Source organism: Hemibagrus wyckioides, linkage group LG22 (assembly GCF_019097595.1).
Source record: "Hemibagrus wyckioides isolate EC202008001 linkage group LG22, SWU_Hwy_1.0, whole genome shotgun sequence".
Lineage (NCBI taxonomy): Eukaryota > Metazoa > Chordata > Actinopteri > Siluriformes > Bagridae > Hemibagrus > Hemibagrus wyckioides.
Window position 1 is genome coordinate 16373728 of NC_080731.1, and position 18343 is coordinate 16392070.

At 40.8% G+C, this 18343-nt stretch overlaps 2 protein-coding genes across 8 annotated transcripts in view; both read left to right on the top strand.

The window, feature by feature from the left end:
• Positions 1 to 775: 775 nt before the first annotated feature.
• carnmt1 (carnosine N-methyltransferase 1) lies at positions 776 to 10219 on the top strand. Of its 2 annotated transcripts, XM_058375703.1 has the most exons (8): positions 780 to 1107; positions 2102 to 2297; positions 2460 to 2626; positions 3403 to 3543; positions 4228 to 4406; positions 5007 to 5120; positions 7590 to 7693; positions 7805 to 10219. In XM_058375703.1, the coding sequence occupies exons 1-8, from the start codon at positions 956 to 958 to the stop codon at positions 7976 to 7978; spliced, it is 1227 nt and encodes a 408-aa protein (XP_058231686.1). In that variant the 5' UTR covers positions 780 to 955; the 3' UTR covers positions 7979 to 10219. The 2 variants fall into 2 exon arrangements, with proteins under 2 accessions (XP_058231687.1, XP_058231686.1); XM_058375704.1 differs by lacking the exon at positions 7590 to 7693 and having other exon boundaries at positions 776 to 1107.
• Positions 10220 to 11621: 1402 nt separating this feature from the next.
• The window catches only part of trpm6 (transient receptor potential cation channel, subfamily M, member 6), a 36311-nt gene continuing 29589 nt past the window's right edge, over positions 11622 to 18343 (top strand). Inside the window, exons 1-2 of one of the 6 annotated variants that reach the window (XM_058375183.1) lie at positions 11622 to 12139; positions 16670 to 18343. The exon at positions 16670 to 18343 is cut by the window's right edge and continues 217 nt beyond it. The gene's annotated coding sequence lies outside the window, so the exon portion shown is untranslated. The other 5 variants (XR_009203141.1, XM_058375188.1, XM_058375184.1 and 2 more) reach the window with 5 other exon arrangements.

Here is an 18343-nt window from a genome sequence, read left to right on the forward strand (position 1 = left end):
TGTATTTGTGATTTGGTGTTTTCTTATTTTTCTATTTTTATCCTATATGCATGTTACAAGTAAGGTTTGTCAGGGGAAAAAACAATCAAACAAACTACAGTTTGGATTCTACTTCTTTATAAATCCAGTAAAAATATATATTTCTTTCATTTTTAACTCATAAGGTCAGAATCTAGTTTAGAATAAACACGCCACTTCTGGACCGAATTGTGAGCGTGACTGGAGCAAATTTCCAGATGTGCCGCGACATCTAGTGGTACACATGAGTCATTACATCCAACTTTAAACGGAAGTGTAGTGCTTTAGAACTCTGTGCTTTAGTAGTTTTAAGAACACACTCCTAAACCTTGTGGAAAGCCTTCCCAGAAGAGTAATGCTGCAAAGGGCGGGCCAACTCCATATTAAATTCATGTGCATGTAAAGGCAGACGTCCCAGTTTTGAAATGGCTTGCAGTCTCCGCTCTAATTGATCAAAAGGGTGTTCTATGAGGTTGAGGTCAGGACTCTGTGAAGTTCCTCCACACCAAACTCACTCATCCATGTCTTTATGGACCTTGCTTTGTGCACTGGTGTACAGTCATGTTGGAACAGGAAGGGGTCATCCCCAAGTTGGGAGCATGAAATTGTCAAAAATGTCCAACTCCTGAAAAACAACACCTGAATTCAATGTTTTGGAGGGGTGTCCCAAAACTTTTGGCAATATAGTGTTTGACTTGAACTCTGAAGTGGAAGTGGGTTTGATGGAGGAAACTGTCCCGAATGAGGGGGTGACCTCTCTCTCTCTTTCTTTCTTTTCAACAAATTCTTTTTTTTAATCTAAATCTGTTTTCATCACTTTACTCCAGCTGTTGTTCACACTGACTCACTATGTGTTTCTGAACTGTCTGTGCATAGCGCCGCACATCGATTATCTCTGCTATTGATTATAAGAGTCTGCGGTGCTTATCCGTGTACAATGGCCGACAGCAGCATGGGCACAGAAGCTGCAGAACCAAAACGAGAAGAACCCTATCTGTACCGAGGGAGAACCAGATGTTCCCCGGAGGAAGAGGCCAGACTGGAAAGACAGCACTTCTGGAAAATTATCAACGCATTTAAATATTACAGGTACCGCCATTTTATTAACCCTTCAAGTCTACGGTAGGCTGTTAGCTAGTAAGCTAAACAAAACAAAACCCTCCTTTACTTAGGTATTTATAACATTAATAAAAAAAAACATATATTTTCTTTAAATGTTGGGAATATTTGTGAATATTTAACTACTGGAAATGAAGAGACTAGGGTCATGTTAGCGTGAAACCGCGAATTTACCGTTTCTTCAGGTTTCATATCAAACGGCTCCATTCTCCCTATACAGGTGCACTACTTAGGCTATAAACTAAGGATTTTTGCAGCCTATGTAGTGCACTTTGTGAGCAATAGAGTTTAATTTGTGATTCAGCCTAGTTTAAGTTTGAAGCAAGCGTTTAGTAAAAATTAATAATAATAATAATAATAATAATAATAATAATAATTTATTATTATATAGAAAACATAGTGTTTACAGTAATAAATAATAATAATAATAATAATAATAATAGCAGCAATAATAACGTTGTTGTTCATTTATTACTTCATTTTAGTTAAAAATTAAAATAAACATGTATTACAATATAATAAAGAAGCGAGTGGAAAGTAGTTCCGGCTACAAGGCGAATCACATGTTTATATTAATGAGCTTGCTCTGTTGTTTCTGTAGGAACAGCTAGGACTGGGCTATATTGTAAAAAAAAATATCTATCTGTCTATTTATCTATCTATAACTTAATGAACAAATTTTGATCACAATTGAGTTTTTTTTCTGTTCATACATAATGCAATTATATATCTATTTTTTATTCATTAGAAAAATAGTAACAGCACCATCTATAGCAGAGGCAAGCTAACGGGTTAATCATTTCAATCAGTGCAGTATAAGAGGAATAAACCAGTGCAATATGTGCTGATCTAGGAAAATAATGGAGTGACAGTAACTGCTTGCCTTGACATTTGTACCATGATTCTGCTGCCTCCATCTTTCTCTCTCTCTCTCTCTCTCTCTCTCTCTCTCTCTCTGGACTAGGACCCACGTAGAGGAGAGCCTAAAGCGGTGCGAGAGACAGTACCTCAGTCTTCCGCGGCGCCACCAGCAGCTCCTCTCGGGATTCCTGGATAAGCTGGCTGAGATCCGACGCTGCATGGAGTGCAACCACCAGGTCCTGCAGGCCATCGTCCGGAACTGCACACACATGTTCGAGAACATGGAGTATGACGAGGATGTAGGTGAATCCCAGTCAGAATCGGGGTTAAGTAAGATGTTGGTTACAAGCAGCTCACGCTGACAGAAGCAAGCATTCGCCACTGCTTTCATACACGTTCATTTCAACAGGATGCGTCAAGCATACTGCTGTGCTGAACGTCAGTTTTTTCCTGTTGGACAGGACAATGTGAGGAGAGCTGGGCCTTCTTCAACATTCGACATGGACAAGCTGAAGTCCACCATTAAGCAGTTCGTGAGAGATTGGAGCGAAGCCGGCAAAACGGAGAGAGATTCCTGCTACATGCCCATCGTTGAGGAGATACAGAAACAGTTTCCTCCTGAAAAGTGGTGCGTATTTGTCACCATACATCTGTCATGATCCAGTGTATCACAAGTGGATGAAATGGATAGCGTAAAATTTTAATTTCAAATTTCCATTTTATCTAACACAGAGTAGAGTCCTTAGTGAATTAAACATTAGTGTAGCAGCTGCAGCATCACTTTTAGTGCCAGACTGTGGCCTGGAGAGGGTGGAGCCTCTAATAAGGTCTAGAGAGGGTGGAGCGTCTGATAAGGTCTAGAGAGGGTGGAGCGTCTGATAGGGTCTAGAGAGGGTGGAGCGTCTGATAGGGTCTAGAGAGGGTGGAGCGTCTGATAGGGTCTAGAGAGGGTGGAGCGTCTGATAAGGTCTAGAGAGGGTGGAGCGTCTGATAAGGTCTAGAGAGGGTGGAGCGTCTGATAGGGTCTAGAGAGGGTGGAGTCTGGTCTAGAGAGGGTGGAGCATCTGTGTTTTCTAATAGCCATAAGTGGTTTCGGGACGTTCTGGTTATGTGATTTATGTTGAGTGAGTAAGACACAATAAGTTCTGATAAGTGTGTATTTGTTTATTTTCATTGGCATCTAAAGGAGTAGAAGATTTCCGTCAGAAAGATTCGGTCAGATTGGAAAGATTTTTTTGTTAATGAATGATGCAAAGACAAAATAGTCATAGTTAAAATATAGCCTGTGTGTTGGGGAGGTGTTTAAGCACAGCATCAGAGGCATTATTAGGTTCCAGAGATCAGAATTCAGATATGATGTGTAAACAAATTTGAGAAATAATCAGACGAATCCTTTCTCCACAGCGACATCTCCGAAGTGAAGGTGTTGGTGCCTGGAGCCGGTCTGGGCCGTCTAGCGTGGGAAATCGCCTGCCTCGGTTACTCCTGCCAGGGCAACGAGTGGAGCTTCTTCATGCTTTTCTCCTCCAACTTCATCCTTAACAGGTACAAAGACATGAAAAAGACGAGTTTTCTTTTGAAAATCCCAACCTGTCCGAAATCGGTCCACAAACCTCTTGAGGCGATGTTGTATACTTGTTGTATGTTGTTCTCAGTAACATGACATTGGTGCATCTCAGTCAGCTCCCTAGTTCAGCAGTCAGGAAGGGATAAGATCTGTTGCTGTTTCTTTCTCAAACGCTAAATCCTTCCTGTGCACTGGAAAAAAAACTCCCACAATGCACTGCAGAAAAAAGGGAGCATAAATGCTCTTTATGTTCACTTGCTGGAAAAGACGTCACTCAGCTTTAAAAATAAAATGATGGACAAATTCACAGCCAACAAAAATACCTTCTTATCAGTGTTTTAGCTATAAAGTGTGTGTTTAAGTGTTTAGTTATGTTTTAAAATTCCACTAGCTAGCCTACGATCATGCTCAAAGTGCCTTGATAGAAACATATAAGCTACCAAATATATATGACATAAAACTTTAACGTTTCACCATAAATTGTGCCATCAGTGTTCCGATGTGTCGTGAGCCCCAACTTGTGTACACAACATACTGATTCACTACCTAGAGAGCTAGGAAGCTGATCGAGACACATCAAGGATCTAGCTGTAAACTAGCCTCCTTGTCATTTTGCTGCCTGAGGAAATGAACCTGACCCTGAACTCTCCTGCAATGCTCAGGTGCGAGAAGGAGAACGCCATGACATTGTATCCTTGGGTTCACCAGTTCAGTAACAACAAGATGTCTGGAGACCAGACGAGAGGCGTGACCTTCCCAGACGTTAACCCCCAAAGCCTCCCGCCCGATTCCGACTTCTCCATGACGGCTGGCGATTTCCTGGAAGTGTATACGGATCCAGGTGAGTCGTAAATTCACAGTGACTGTGGCACTCTTGGATTTATCATGATATCTGCTAAGTCATCATGCTGTTAAACAGTAATGTTTATAAACTTAAATGTCAGATGTTTGAAAGATTGCGGATTTTATCTGTACATTGTTAGTATATTCTAATAGCATAACGTTAGTGAAGTATTTGCACCGACCAGGCGTAACATTATGACCACCTGCCTAATATTGTGTTGGTCCCCCTTTTGCTGCCAAAACAGCCCTAACCCATCCTGCACTGTGTATTCTGACACCTTTCTATCAGAACCAGCATTTCCACTTAGGGGTGTACTCGCTCTTGTTGCCAACGGTTTAGACATTAATGGCTGTGTGTTGAGTTATTTTGAGGGGACAGCAAATTTACACTGTTATACAGGCTGTACACTCACTACTTTACGTTGTAGCAGAGTGTCATTTCATCAGTGTTGTCACATGAAAAGATGTAATAAAATATTTACAAAAATGTCAGGGGTGTACTCACTTTTGTGAGATACTGTAACATTTAATTACGTTAATCTAGGCCGTATGTGTCTTGGTGGTGTGGAAGTTTACATAAAAAAATGTTTTCCTTCAGACACGTGGGATTGCGTCGCCACTTGCTTTTTCATCGACACTGCCCACAATGTCCTAGAATACATAGAGACAATCTGGAATATTCTCAAACCTGGTGGTGTGTGGATCAATCTGGGTGAGTTTTAGTTTACCTCAATATTAAATATCGAACTTTTAAAGGATCCATTTTTTGTATACATACATAAATAATCTGTATACAGCAGGGGTCGGCAACCCGCGACTCCGGAGCCACATGTGGCTCTTTCATCCCTCTGCTGCGGCTCCCTGTGGCTTTGGAAAATAAATAATGAGTATTTAATTTAAATTTATTTTATTTTTGTCTGTTAGTTTTTTACATGTAATTCTAAATTTGTAGATTACGGTGATCTTGTAACATTAAAATAAAACGTGTTTAATTTTTTGTCACTCAAATATATGGGTCACAACCGCTGATATGCGACACCCGCCCGCATGATTTATTGAGCTTTTCAAAGTGAATCCAAAAGTGCTACGTGGGCAGATTCATTTGCTTTCACTGCTGACGAGACTGGTTTACCAGAATGCTTAATATGTGGTGAGAAATTGGCAAACAACAAAAACTCGAATGTTGCAAGACATTTCCAGAATAAACAAACAGCATTTGCTGAAAAATATCCGGATGGAGATGAGAGAAAAAAGCCGTTTCGGAACTGATGCGGAAGGTTCAGAAGCAGATGGCATTTTTGGTTTGCTGCAGGTGGATAATTTAAGTTCTGCTTTTTATTTCATAAAGGAGGACTCAAATAGAAATTGAGCATTTTATTTGAAAGTAACCTTCAACCCAGCACCTTTTTTTTCGGAGTTGAAAATGTTTTTGTTGCATGCAGAAATCATGTCATTTTCTCTGTAGCAGTTCAATGATTTTTTATAAATGCAACACACTATAATTGTTTTTATACCTAGCATAAAGGTAAAAAATAATATATGCAGTGTTATCTTCATTTTAGATCATTGGAACGATTCTTTTTAAAGTCACTCACTGAAATGAATCGAGTCAGTGATTCCTTTTGAGTTAGTTCCTTTTGAAAAGTGATTCTTTTATAGCCTTCTTTTCCTATACAAACTCTAATCCTGGTGGGAAATAGTGCTTAATAATTTAATGACTATAGTTATGTACTGTAATGTTATGGCGTGTATGTAATAGTAATTGCAAGTTTTTGACTATTGCATGATGGGTAACCAACCGAATGTTTGCCCCATGGCGCGATGTGCGCTTGTTCCGCCACTGACAGGGGCAAAAAACATGTCCCTACAAACATACCAGTGCAACAAAAATTTATTTTAAAGTGCCACACACACACCCACACAAATTTTAACACAAATATAAAAATGAAAAATGTGCAAATCAGCTATATTAACCAAAAATTAAATATGTTAAATGTTAAAGTATCCAAATGGATTAAAAATAAATATCTTAAATAAGGAATAAAACAACCAAACTGAACAAAAATGCAAAATGTGCAAAAAGTATAACTATATACATAAAATGCTTTGCTTATAAATTGTCATTTAAGAACGTCAGCTCACGCTCTTAGGGGGTGCTGAGACTAAACGTAAGATTCTCAGCTGAATCAGTCTATGATCCAACTCCATGAGTCCACTGAGAATCAGCTGAATCAGTCTATTACCCGACTCCGCGAGTCCGCTGAGAATCAGCTGAATCAGTCTATAACCCGATTCCGCGAGTCCGCTGAGAATCAGCTGAATCAGTCTATAACCTGACTCCGCGAGTCCGCTGAGAATCAGCTGAATCAGTCTATAACCTGATTCCGCGAGTCCGCTGAGAATCGGCTGAATCAGTCTATAACCTGACTCCGCGAGTCCGCTGAGAATCAGCTGAATCAGTCTATAACCTGATTCCGCGAGTCCGCTGAGAATCAGCTGAATCAGTCTATAACCTGATTCCGCGAGTCCGCTGAGAATCAGTTGATGAGCACCGTAACAGCCGTCTTCTTAATACATCACTTTCTTATACTGTTTTTTTTTCTTTCTTTTTCTTGTTACCTTGGCTGCACATTTGTTCATTTGTTTCTTTCTAACTTTTTTTTTCTCTGCTATGTTTAATAACTGTATTAATATTAATGTATAATATATAATGTTCTGCATTGTTTAATAATAATAATAAAAAGAGCACGGTAGCCATAGGATAAATAAGAATGGGATTAATTTAGACCTTGGGCTCATGAATCATGAGTGAATATGCAGAATCGGATCATTTAACTCAGGTGAGTCAGTCAGGACCGGTACTATTTTAGATAAGGGTTTTGTGGCTCCCGGTGTTTTCTTTTCTTTGGGAAATGGGTCCAAATGGCTCTTTGAGCGTTTAAGGTTGCCGACCCCTGGTATACAGGGATGGACAAATAAGTTTATTAGCTAGCCCAAAGAGCAGGTTAAAATCTCCTTGATCCTGTGCTGATGATTTCTGATCTAGGTAATAGATAGAATAAAATATTTACTCTTTGTAAGTAAAGAGTGTTGAACGAAATGAATATTAAAAGGAAAGGAATATTAAACAGCAAATCTGTGGGTTGTTGAAAAGCGCTGAATGAGCCTTGTTCTTGAGCAGGGCCTCTACTGTACCACTTTGAGAACATGGCCAACGAACTGTCCATCGAGCTGAGCTACGAAGAAATAAAGGACGTCATGTTGAAATGCGGCTTTCAGCTCGAGGTATGACGGCAAACCAAAACCGGTGAACAGCATGCAAACGGCTGATGCTTCTGATTCGTCTGTATGTATGGATTGCTGTGGTTAATGCATCTAATGTTCCCGTCTCACCAGGTGGAGAGAGAGTCAGTGCTCACTACGTACACGGAGAACGAGCGCTCCATGCTCAAGTATTTGTACGACTGCGTGTTTTTCGTGGCGAGGAAACCCGCACCGCTGCTCTCCAACTCCCAAAACTGTAAAGACAACGAGCTTAAAAACTCAAAATCAGCCACTACAACAACATGACCTCAGACACCAGGAGCCTTCAGACTTTTAGTCATTTTAATATCTAGAATATTGAATTAGACCCTGTTTTCCTTTTTTTTTGCAGGTTTTTTTTTTAAGTTTCAGTTCTTTCAAAACACTTCTTTGTCGACTTCACTTCAGGATAAACGTCAAGAGGATGCGTCACTGCAATGGTACAAGAGGATGGAATGTTAAAAAAAAAAAACAACAACAAGAAGCAAAAGCCGATATCCTGGTAATGTCATTGTCTCTCCTGTCACGGATGCCTGCGGTGTGTTTGGGATCTGAACTTCTGATAATGTGAGTTTGGCTGCCTGACAGGAAATGGTAAGGCCAAGTTGATGAGTGTGTGTTCAGAACATGATTGGGACACAGTTCTAATACCAAAACCAAGAAAATGCATAAAAGAAACCTGGGTATGTAAGCAGCAAGTATATATCTGTATAACACTTATCGGTCAAACCCACCACTGAGACTGCTGATTACTCAGTAATGCAGTGCTTTATACATTTTTTGATCTTTAAGTCAATAAGAGTTAAAAAAATATGCTTTGAAGTATGTTTGGAGTGTTAACCAAGTCCATAAATCAGCACGTTTAGCACATAAAGCTTGGCCTTTATACATTACACATAACAGCGAACGTTACACTTTACATTAAAGCAACTCGCTATTGCAGCTATTTCCCTAAACTGAAGGATGAATGCAATGCATTATAGGTGCGCACCACAATCCACTGGCCACTCTGTTATTATGCTGTATTAACCCTCTAAGGCTGCTTTAATAATATATTCAAATTATGTATGTAGTCAGTTTGAATGGAACCCTGGTACAGTTCTTCAGAACCAGGCAGTCGCACTATAGTGTGGACTAATATATGCTACATGGCCAAAGGTTTGTGCCACATCTATATGTGCTTTTAGAACATCTCAGTCCAGATTAATTCCCCCTTTACTGTTAGTTATTATAAGCTCCACACTTCTGATAAGGATTTCCATTACATGTTGCTGTGTGGATTTGTGTTCATTCAGCTCCATGAGCATTAGTGATATAAGGTACTAATATCTTGTGAGGAGGTCTGGGGTGCAGTCGGTGTTTCAGTTCATCCCAAAGGTCAAGTTCTTTCTTAAAATATTATTAGTCTTCATAGAGCTTGCTTTGTGCACAGGTGCATTGTCGTGCTGGAAGAAGCTTGGGACAATTGTGTGCCGTCTGCTTTAAGGCAACAGATTTGAGGTGGAACCACATATTCGTGTGACGCTCTAGTGTCCACAAACTTTTGGTCATGTAGTGTAACTGGTCTAAAAGTGTCTGTGGTGGTCTCAGTCTGCCTTCATGTGAGTGAATGCAGTGAAGAGAGTCCAACATTCATTTGTTCAACTGAGCTAAAGGACAGAGCTGTAGTACTGCAGAAACGGGATTTGCTCTGGCGATTTGGATTGATGGTCAAAAAAAGAAAAGCGACACGCACAATGTTTAAAGTAGTTCTGAACCAATTATTGAACCAATGATTGAGTGCCTGCTTTGTGTTCTTTGTACTAGGGTGACTTTTTAAATACATTTTCCATTGTTGTATTTCTGACCAATGATGGAAAGACCTTTTACAAGGTGTTTTGAGTCCTACGTTGCTTAGCTAGTTTTTTATCCAAAAGTATTCAAAATCTCGCTGATTCACCCTCGGGCTGGCTTTCAGACTTTCACATGAGTCTTTTCCATAAACCTTAAGATTATTCTACATAAATGAGGAAGTGACTCGATTCTCACTGCACTCGAGCTCTCACTGCAGCAGACTAAGACCTCCTGCTTAGCGTACTGAGAACACACTGACCACTGAGACATTAGACCAACTGTTAAATGTTCACACAGTCCTTTTCGAAGTATCTCACCTAATTATCTCATTGTCATATTGTTGAGTTTTTACTGATTTTCAGTCAGAAGAGTGTTCAGAGCTGCTCCATGTTGCAACAAGAAACTCAGCCAAATATGTTGTATTTTTTAATTATTTATTCACGTTTCTGTTCGATTTGCCATAGGATGATTGCTGCCTTGAGTATATTTTGGCTGTCTAAATTGGAAACAGTTCACACAGCTCTAAGGAAATAAGTTGTTTTAAACTTACTGTATCGTTGTGTCTTTTTTTTTAATACAATAAAGGAGTTTCTTTTTTTCCGAAATGTGAAAAAAATGACTGCTGTCATGTCAATATATTTTAATAAAATGTTTTTTTTTTTCCCTCTGGGACTATTTTGCAGTGAAAGTTTATTTTTCAGAATTCCATACAAAATAACATTTCTCTGAAATTAGCATGGATTATATTACAAGATTGTTTGAATTTTCTTATTGAAATTATACTGACACACTCTATTCTAGTACTTCTATACAACTGCTACAGACATCTTTGTGGGAACAGTTCGGGGATGACCGCTTCCTGTTCCAACATGACTGTATACCAGTGATACAAAGCAAGGTCCATAAAGACATGGATGAGTGAGTTTGGTGTGGAGGAACTTCACTGGCCTGCACAGAGTCCTGACCTCAACCCCATAGAATACCTTTGGGATGAATTGGAGCGGAGACTGTGAGCCAGACCTTCTCGTCCAACATCAGTGCCTCACAAAGGCGCTTCTGATGGAATGGTCAAAAATTCCCATAAACACGCTCTTGCAGACTTCCCAGAAGAGTTGAAGCTGTTATATCTGCAAAAGGCGGACCAACTTCATATAACATTCATGTGCATGTAAAGGTAGATGTCCCAGTTTTGCCCTGGCTCTCAGTCTCCACTCTAATTCATCTCAAAGGTGTTCTATCAGGTTCTATCAGGTTGTGAAGTTCCTCCACACAAAACTCCCCCATCCATGTCTTTATGGACCTTGCTTTGTGCACTGGTGTGCAGTCATGTTGGAACAGGAAGGGGTCATCCCCAAACTGTTCCCACAAAGTTGGGAGCATGAAATTGTCTTGGTATGAAGCTGAAGCATTAAGAATTTCTTTCACTGGAACTAAGGGGCTGAGCCCAACCCCTGAAAAACAACCCCTGAATTCAATGATTTGGATGGGTGACCTATGGCAGTAGAGTGTACCTCAAACACCAACTATACAGTTTTTGTTTTGAAGAGGAAAATATGTCACTCGTCGCAGTTAGCTGGCTAGCAAGGAAGACAGAATTAGCCATCACTTCATCTCCACCTAAACAGAGGGGTGCTTTAATTTTTAGTTTATCTGACTCTCGCCTCATTTGTTCAGTCTGATCAAACAGATCAACTTCCAAAGCTTTGATTTTCAGGATTATCCTGAAATCTACAGCATTAAGAGTGAGTCTCTCATGTATATGACCATGAATTTTGATGGGAAATGGTGATGGGAATTATCACTTATGTTTGAGATTGTTGAAATGGGTTTTTTTTTTTACTACTAATACTAATAATAATGATAATGATGATGGTGATATAAAGAAGAATGTTCTGTGATGTTGGTGCTAATAAATGCTAGTCTCTCAGAGAAAGAACAGAAACAGCAAATAAACAAACAATCAATATTTTAATATAAACACGTTTAAGATATTTCAATGTGGTGTTTTCTTTTAAAAGACAGATCATGTTGTTGTTGATTAAGTTATTCGGTCTTCCGGACACACGGTGGCGCTGCTCTCAGTGTTACTGTGTGTACATTTTGTCTGAACAAGTTGCAGTTCTGAGCTGCGGACTGTTTACGGCTCCTGGGATTTCTTTTTAGTTCATTCAGCACAAAAGGACTGGAGAAGTTTCTAGAGACTTGTGCATGATGACAAAGCGTAGAGCTGAGAGCTCGTCACTCCAGGAGTCTCCTCCTCCTCCTCCTCCTCAGAAGATGAAGAAATCTGTGTGTGATGCAGAGCGCGAGCTGGAGGCAGTTCACGCGCTGCACGCCGCCGACACATCGCCTGCACTTTTCACCACTTTAGTCGGAGAGCGTCGCAGAAAGAGACCGAGATGCTGCGAGGACCGTGAACAGCTCGACAGAACAGAGGCACCGGGAGGCAAAATGAGTACCGATAGAGAGAACGTGAAAAAAGAGATCGAGGGTGAATGCGTTTCTGGAAAGTTCCGAAGCGCGAGCGATGCGTGCACGTGCGAGATGGCGTCGGAAGAAAGCGCGAGCGGGTCAAAAGTGGACAGGCGTACAAAGGTTGTGAAATCATGCAATGTTTTTTGTCAGTCATTTTTGGGAACAAAAATGCAGTTTTCTAATTCACTAATGTGTCCGTTATCACTTTGCACCTCGTGCTGTTATTTTGGAGTGTGGATGCTGCAGGAACAGGAACACAAGCAGCGACCTGGTGTGTGTGTGTGTGTGTGTGTGTGTGTGAACGCAGCAAAGCAGACTAGGGCTGTTTACACTGATCAGGTGTAACATTATGAGCAGTGACAGGTGAAGTGAATAACACTGATGATCTCCTCATCATGGCGCCTGTTAGTGGGTGGGATATATTAGGCAGCAAGTGAACATTTTGTCCTCAAAGTTGATGTGTTAGAAGAAGAGTAAGGATTTGAGTGATGGATAGAGGACTGGATCAGAACATCTCCAAAACTGCAGCTCTTGTGGGGTGTTCCCAGTCTGCAGTGGTCAGTATCTATCAGAAGTGTCCATTGGGTCCTGTAAGTATCCTTTAAGTCCTGTAAGTTGCGAGGTGGGGCCCATGGAGGTCTGCTGATAACATTTTGGTGCCAGATACCGCAGCAGACCTTCAGGGATCTAGTGAAGTCCATGCCTCAACAGGTCAGGGCTGTTTTGGCAATAAAATGGGGACCAACACAATATTAGGCCAGTGGTCATAATGTTATGCCTGGTTGGTGTATTGTCCTAATTGATTATACACCTTGTTTTAAATCTGTTTACCTTCCTCCTCTACTATATCAGCATTTAGTTTCATTTAACTTAACTGCTGCATTCGTAACACTAAGTAATGATTTACTTTCATATTTCTACATTAAGATTATTATTATAATACAACAAATTGGATTCGAATGTCCAGCCTACAGCTATGATAACTAAAACAAATAACTCTAGCAGTTTCTCGCCATCATGCCTCCATATACAAAAAGACCAGTAGTTGTAAATAAACCCATTTTTTCCCCTGACCACAAACTTTCTATTCACTTTCATTAGTTTTGCACGGAATCTACAAAGCTGACACAGAAGCATCCTATAGAGTTAGTTTGTGTTCACCACATAAATTAATCAAGTGAAATCAAGTCAAGAAGCTTTTATTTTCAATTCCACCACATATAGCTGACGCAGTACACGGTGGAATGAGACATTTCTCCAGGACCCTGGTGCTACGTTGATGACATAACATATAGCTACAGAACAGAAACAGCAACACGCAGCTAAGGACAGAAAGTTTGTCCTAGCTACAGCTATGAAACAGGATAGTCGGAGGAGTTTGAAAATTTTCCAAAGTGACCTTGGATTTTCCACAGATTTGGGCCTAGGCACATTGTGCGAGATCATCACAATAGAAAGCCCTCTTTAATGTATGTGCGTGGAACATGACTGCAGCTATCATGTTCAGGCATCAACCTAATGGTAGGTTGAACAGTTGGCTGTCTGGTGCAGTCACAACAACCTGCTTAAAACAGTAGCGACGATGGTGGACTTGAGGAGGAACCCCTTAGCCCTACCATCCTGGCAGTCATTGTGGCTACACTGGAGTCTGATGGATGCAGTTTTGCAGAAGGTCTAGCAAAGTTTATTCTTCCTTCAATTCAGTACGCAACACACCCTTCATACCTTGCACATTCTGCACATATATCTGCCTTCTGAGTTACACCTATTTATATTTCTACCCTGTCAATGTTCGGTATCTTCTCCAGCAACATAAAAAATTCCTTATGCGTGTGAGCATGCTTGGAACATTGAGTTTCTGATTCAGTTCACACAAAGGAATTGCATGTGTCTTCAAAGAAGAATCCTGTGCTTGACTTTTCACCACATCAAGTAGTTTTCTGCAAAAGAAAAAAAACATGTAACTTGCAAATTTGTAAAAAAAAAAAAAAAAAAAAAAAGAAGAAGCAGCAAGTACTTTTTGGTCGCAGCAGTCACAAAAAGAACTCCTAGAGGGAGTGATTCACAGGAATGTCCAACATATTGGCAAAAGTTTTGGGACACCCCTCCAAATCATTGAATTCAGGTGTTTGGCTCTGCCCCTTAGTTCCAGTGAAAGGAACTCTTAATGCTTCAGCTTCATACCAAGACATTTTGGACAATTTCATGCTCCCAACTTTGTGGGAACAGTTTGGGGATGATCCCTTCCTGTTCCAACATGACTGCACACCAGTGCACAAAGCAAGGTCCATAAAGACATGGATGAGTGCGGTTGGTGTGGAGGAACTTCACAGAGTCCTGACCTCAACCCCATAGAACACCTTTGGGATGAATTAGAGTGGAGACTGTGAGCCAGACCTTCTCGTCCAACACAAATGTGCTTCTAGAGGAATGGTCAAAAAATTCCCATAAACACACTCCTAAACCTTGTGGAAAACCTTCCCAGAAGAGTTGAAGCTGTTATAGCTGTAAAGGGTGGGACAACTCCATATTACATTCATGTGCATGTAAAGGCAGATGTCCCAAAACCTTTGGCAATATAGTGTATTTCTGCTTGGGAACTTTTCTTACAATAATCGTAATATATACACTACTCAGAAAAAGTTAAGGATATTTGGCTTTTGGGTGAAATTTATGGAAAATGTAAAAAGTTCATGCTACAGTAATATTATATCTTGAAAGTAGGGCATTTAAGTAGAAGCATGCAGTGGTGATTTCCTCATCTCAAACAATTTATTGAAACAAAAGCCAACAACAGTGGTGGGTATACCACAACAAAAAATGTCAATGTCTCAATAATTTGTCATGTGCCCTTGACCATCAATTACAGCTTGACAACGACGTCTCATGCTGTTCACGAGTCGACTTATTGTCTGCTGAGGCGTGGCATTCCACTCTTCTTGAAGGGCGGCCCTCAGGTCATTGAGGTTCTGGGGTGCAGGGTTACGAGCCTCTACACGGCGACTCGGCTGATCTCATAGGTTTTCTATGGGATTCAGGTCTGGAGAAAGTGCAGGCCACTCCATTTGAGGTACCCCAGCCTCCAGCACCCGTTCCATAATGATGCGACCTCGATGAGCTGGAGCATTGTCGTCCATGAAGATGAAATAAGGCCTGTGTTGTTCATGCAGGGGCACAATGACTGGATTAATGATGTTATTCAGGTAGTATTAGCTTGTCACTGTACCATTCACAGAACTAGGGCAGTTCTGTATTGAGTAGACACACCTGCCCAGACTGTAACACCACCACAACAGTGGCTGATGCATAGCGCTCTCCTTGACGTCTCCAACATCATTGGCGGCCATCATTTCTGCTCAACGTGAATCGACATTCATCAGAGAACAGCACTGAGGCCCACTGGTCCCTCGTCCAGCGTAAATGCTCCCTGGCCCGACGCCTGTGCCTGGTGGTGTGGTCAGATACCCTTGCAGGTCATCTAGCACGCAGACCACGCTGATGTAAACGGTTTCGAATGGTCTGACGTGACACTTGGGCCTCTCACCTCCCTTAAATGTGCCTAGAGTTGAGTGGCATTCATCATCCGGTTCCGCAGGGCACTGTTCACAATGAAGCAGATGGGGATGTGGCCAAAGGACGTCCACTTCTATGCCTTTCTGTGATTCTTCCAGTCTCTCTGTCTGCTGATGACACTCTGTGACACTCTAAGCTCAGTGGCCACTTCCCTCTGAGAACATCCTGTTTGAAGCCTCGCAATGGGGACGTACTGTTGATCAATTGTTAGGTGTGGTCTTGGTCTCATGATGTCAAAATGTGAACCGCATGATGAAGAGGACTGTTTAAATACCAATTCTAATTGAACCAGAAAATGTATTGGTCGATTCATGGATCAAACACCAGTTGTGAATTTTGCCGTTAAGCACCTTGTTAGAGAACAGCAAGTTATGCAAAAAGTACTGAAACACTGAACAGTTGGACACGTGCATTCAAAAGTGTAGAGAAGGTCAAATTAAGTTCACCTGTAAAGGTTATAGTGCATTTTAGGTGCATCCGGAAATTTCACTCGAAAGCCGAATATCCTTAACTTTTTGTGAGTAGTGTATATAGTGCTGTGTAGGATGTGATAAAACGAAGTTAGTTTAAAGTTTAAGCTGTTTTCAGGTCATAATTGTGCTGTTTTCCCCTTTTCTTAAACAAATGAAGGTCTTTGTTCATGTTCATCTTTAGTTATCTGCGTGATGAGTGAAATATTTTCCTTCGCAAAACCATGAAATATTCAGTCAGTGTAAAAGATTTAACAAGCGAATAGCTGTATGATGATTGATCTGAAGCAAACACTTGTGTATAATAAAGCAGTTTCTTTCAGAAAGCTTGACGATATGAATGATGTTGGTTTAAGTTTGTTAAATAGTTGGTTTAAATTATTAGGCTTCAGGTACCTAGAGCTTTTGCCTTAGAATTTTCTATAAATGAATTGTTGCCATAGTAACAATGAAGCAAACCATGATTTTTCTTGCAGAGCTGTTGTTATGGAAAGTTACTCCATGACTTCTGGCAAGTCCGAATGGAGAAATAAACAGTGCTGTGCTATAAACATAACATGACGGTGACATGACCGTTTCATGACTTATTGTGTCTCTGGTGTTACAGGCGACGCTTCCTGACGACAACGAGGACGAGCTTTGCGAGTTTAACTCCTTCCAGTTCTGGAGAAATCCCCTGCCTGCGTTGGACCTGTCCCTCTTGGATGCTCCGTCCACCACCGAGCTCAGCCGGGACAGTTCTCTCAAAGACTCCACGGAGGAAATGGAGACATGATGCAACAACACGCTGCTCTGTGATGCATTATAAATTCTCGCAGATTTTTAATGCGAGTATGGATGAGCTCCAGGAATCGACTCTGCAGAGAAAATAAACTAGAGGGAATACTAATATCAGTATCATATTCCAGTTCTGCTTTCTATCTGCTTTATGTTTTTAAAGCGGAAGTCATTCTGTCGCTTGTTGTTTTTTGCTCTTTCATGATTAATGTATATTTCTTAATGCAAAATGTAACGTTCCTTAATTAGAGTCCTTGTTTAAAGCACAATCCTGATTCATGTTTGTTAATGGGAAAACGTGCTGCTGTTTTAGGTTTGCTTAAAATGCATTTAGATCTAGTTTATAAGCAGAACATCTCAAATTTATGTCCCTGGACCACCAGAGAACCGCACTGGTGGATTCCGAGACGATCTGGGAACGCTTGGTGTACACCCTGGATGGGAAACCAGGGCGTTATGAAAACACACATTCACACACACACACCTTTAGAGCAGGTAATCATAGCCACTGGATCTACAACATGTTTTTGAAAGGTTTAAGGAAACCAGAGAACCTACACGGACTTGTAGAGTTCCACACGGACAGGATTGACCCCTGGAGCTGAGACAGCATCCCTGCCCATGACAAGTCTACACAATACTGTTATTTGGCAGCTACTTTAACATTGTAAGTCTGTGTTACACATTTAGAAATTTTGTATTAGTTTCTCAAAAGGTTCTAAGGCAGGGGTGTCCAATCTTATCTGCAAAGGGCCGGTGTGGGTGCAGTTCATTCCACCTGAGCAGAAGCCACATCTCAGTCTACTGAAAGCCAAGATCAGTTGATTAGCCAGTTGGAATCAGGTGGAGCTCCTGCTTGGTTGGAATGAAAACCTGCACCCACAGGATTCTGGATAAGGTTGGACACCCCTGTTCTAAGAAGTCTTTGCTGATTGTAGATGTTCCTCAACACTGTTGCTTCCACCCTGAGCAGCTCAGCTCTGTGCTTGAATAGGATTGTGCCTGACGCCCAGCTTCCTTTGTATATAGGAAACATCTGCAAAATTGTAAATATGAGGTCTGAAATCAGATTTGTATATTTCTGATTATCACTTTGATACTAAACAGTTTAGTAAATACTCTACTACTTTTATTAAATGGTATGTCTTTTTGTAAGCCTGACCTTGTGTATTATAATAAAAGAAGTTTGTCTGCTGCAGCCGCATTAAAATGTGAACTTTATTCCTACGCCGCTCGACTTGTGTTTAAGTCCATGCCTTTTTTAAAAAAGGAGCCACATACAGTGATCATCACCCACCATCCTGAAATCTGACATCATACAGTGAGGACTTCTGATTGGGAAATACACACACCATCAGATCAAGGCTTTAAATAGAGTTTATCAGAAGCTCCTCATGACTGCATCACCAATCAGCTACTTGTTTACTATGGATCCAACGATTCACAAATAGTTATGCTCAAAGCACTTAGTATTTCAGCTCACATGGCTGCTTATCTCAAAAGG

Bases quoted from the DNA above. Each gene is read 5' to 3' on its own strand.
- carnmt1 (XM_058375703.1), top strand. From the start codon at position 956: ATGGCCGACAGCAGCATGGGCACAGAAGCTGCAGAACCAAAACGAGAA. The intron at 4,407-5,006 runs GTGAGTCGTAAA...GTTTTCCTTCAG, and splicing joins GGAAGTGTATACGGATCCAG to ACACGTGGGATTGCGTCGCC. The intron at 7,694-7,804 runs GTATGACGGCAA...CCGTCTCACCAG, and splicing joins AATGCGGCTTTCAGCTCGAG to GTGGAGAGAGAGTCAGTGCT.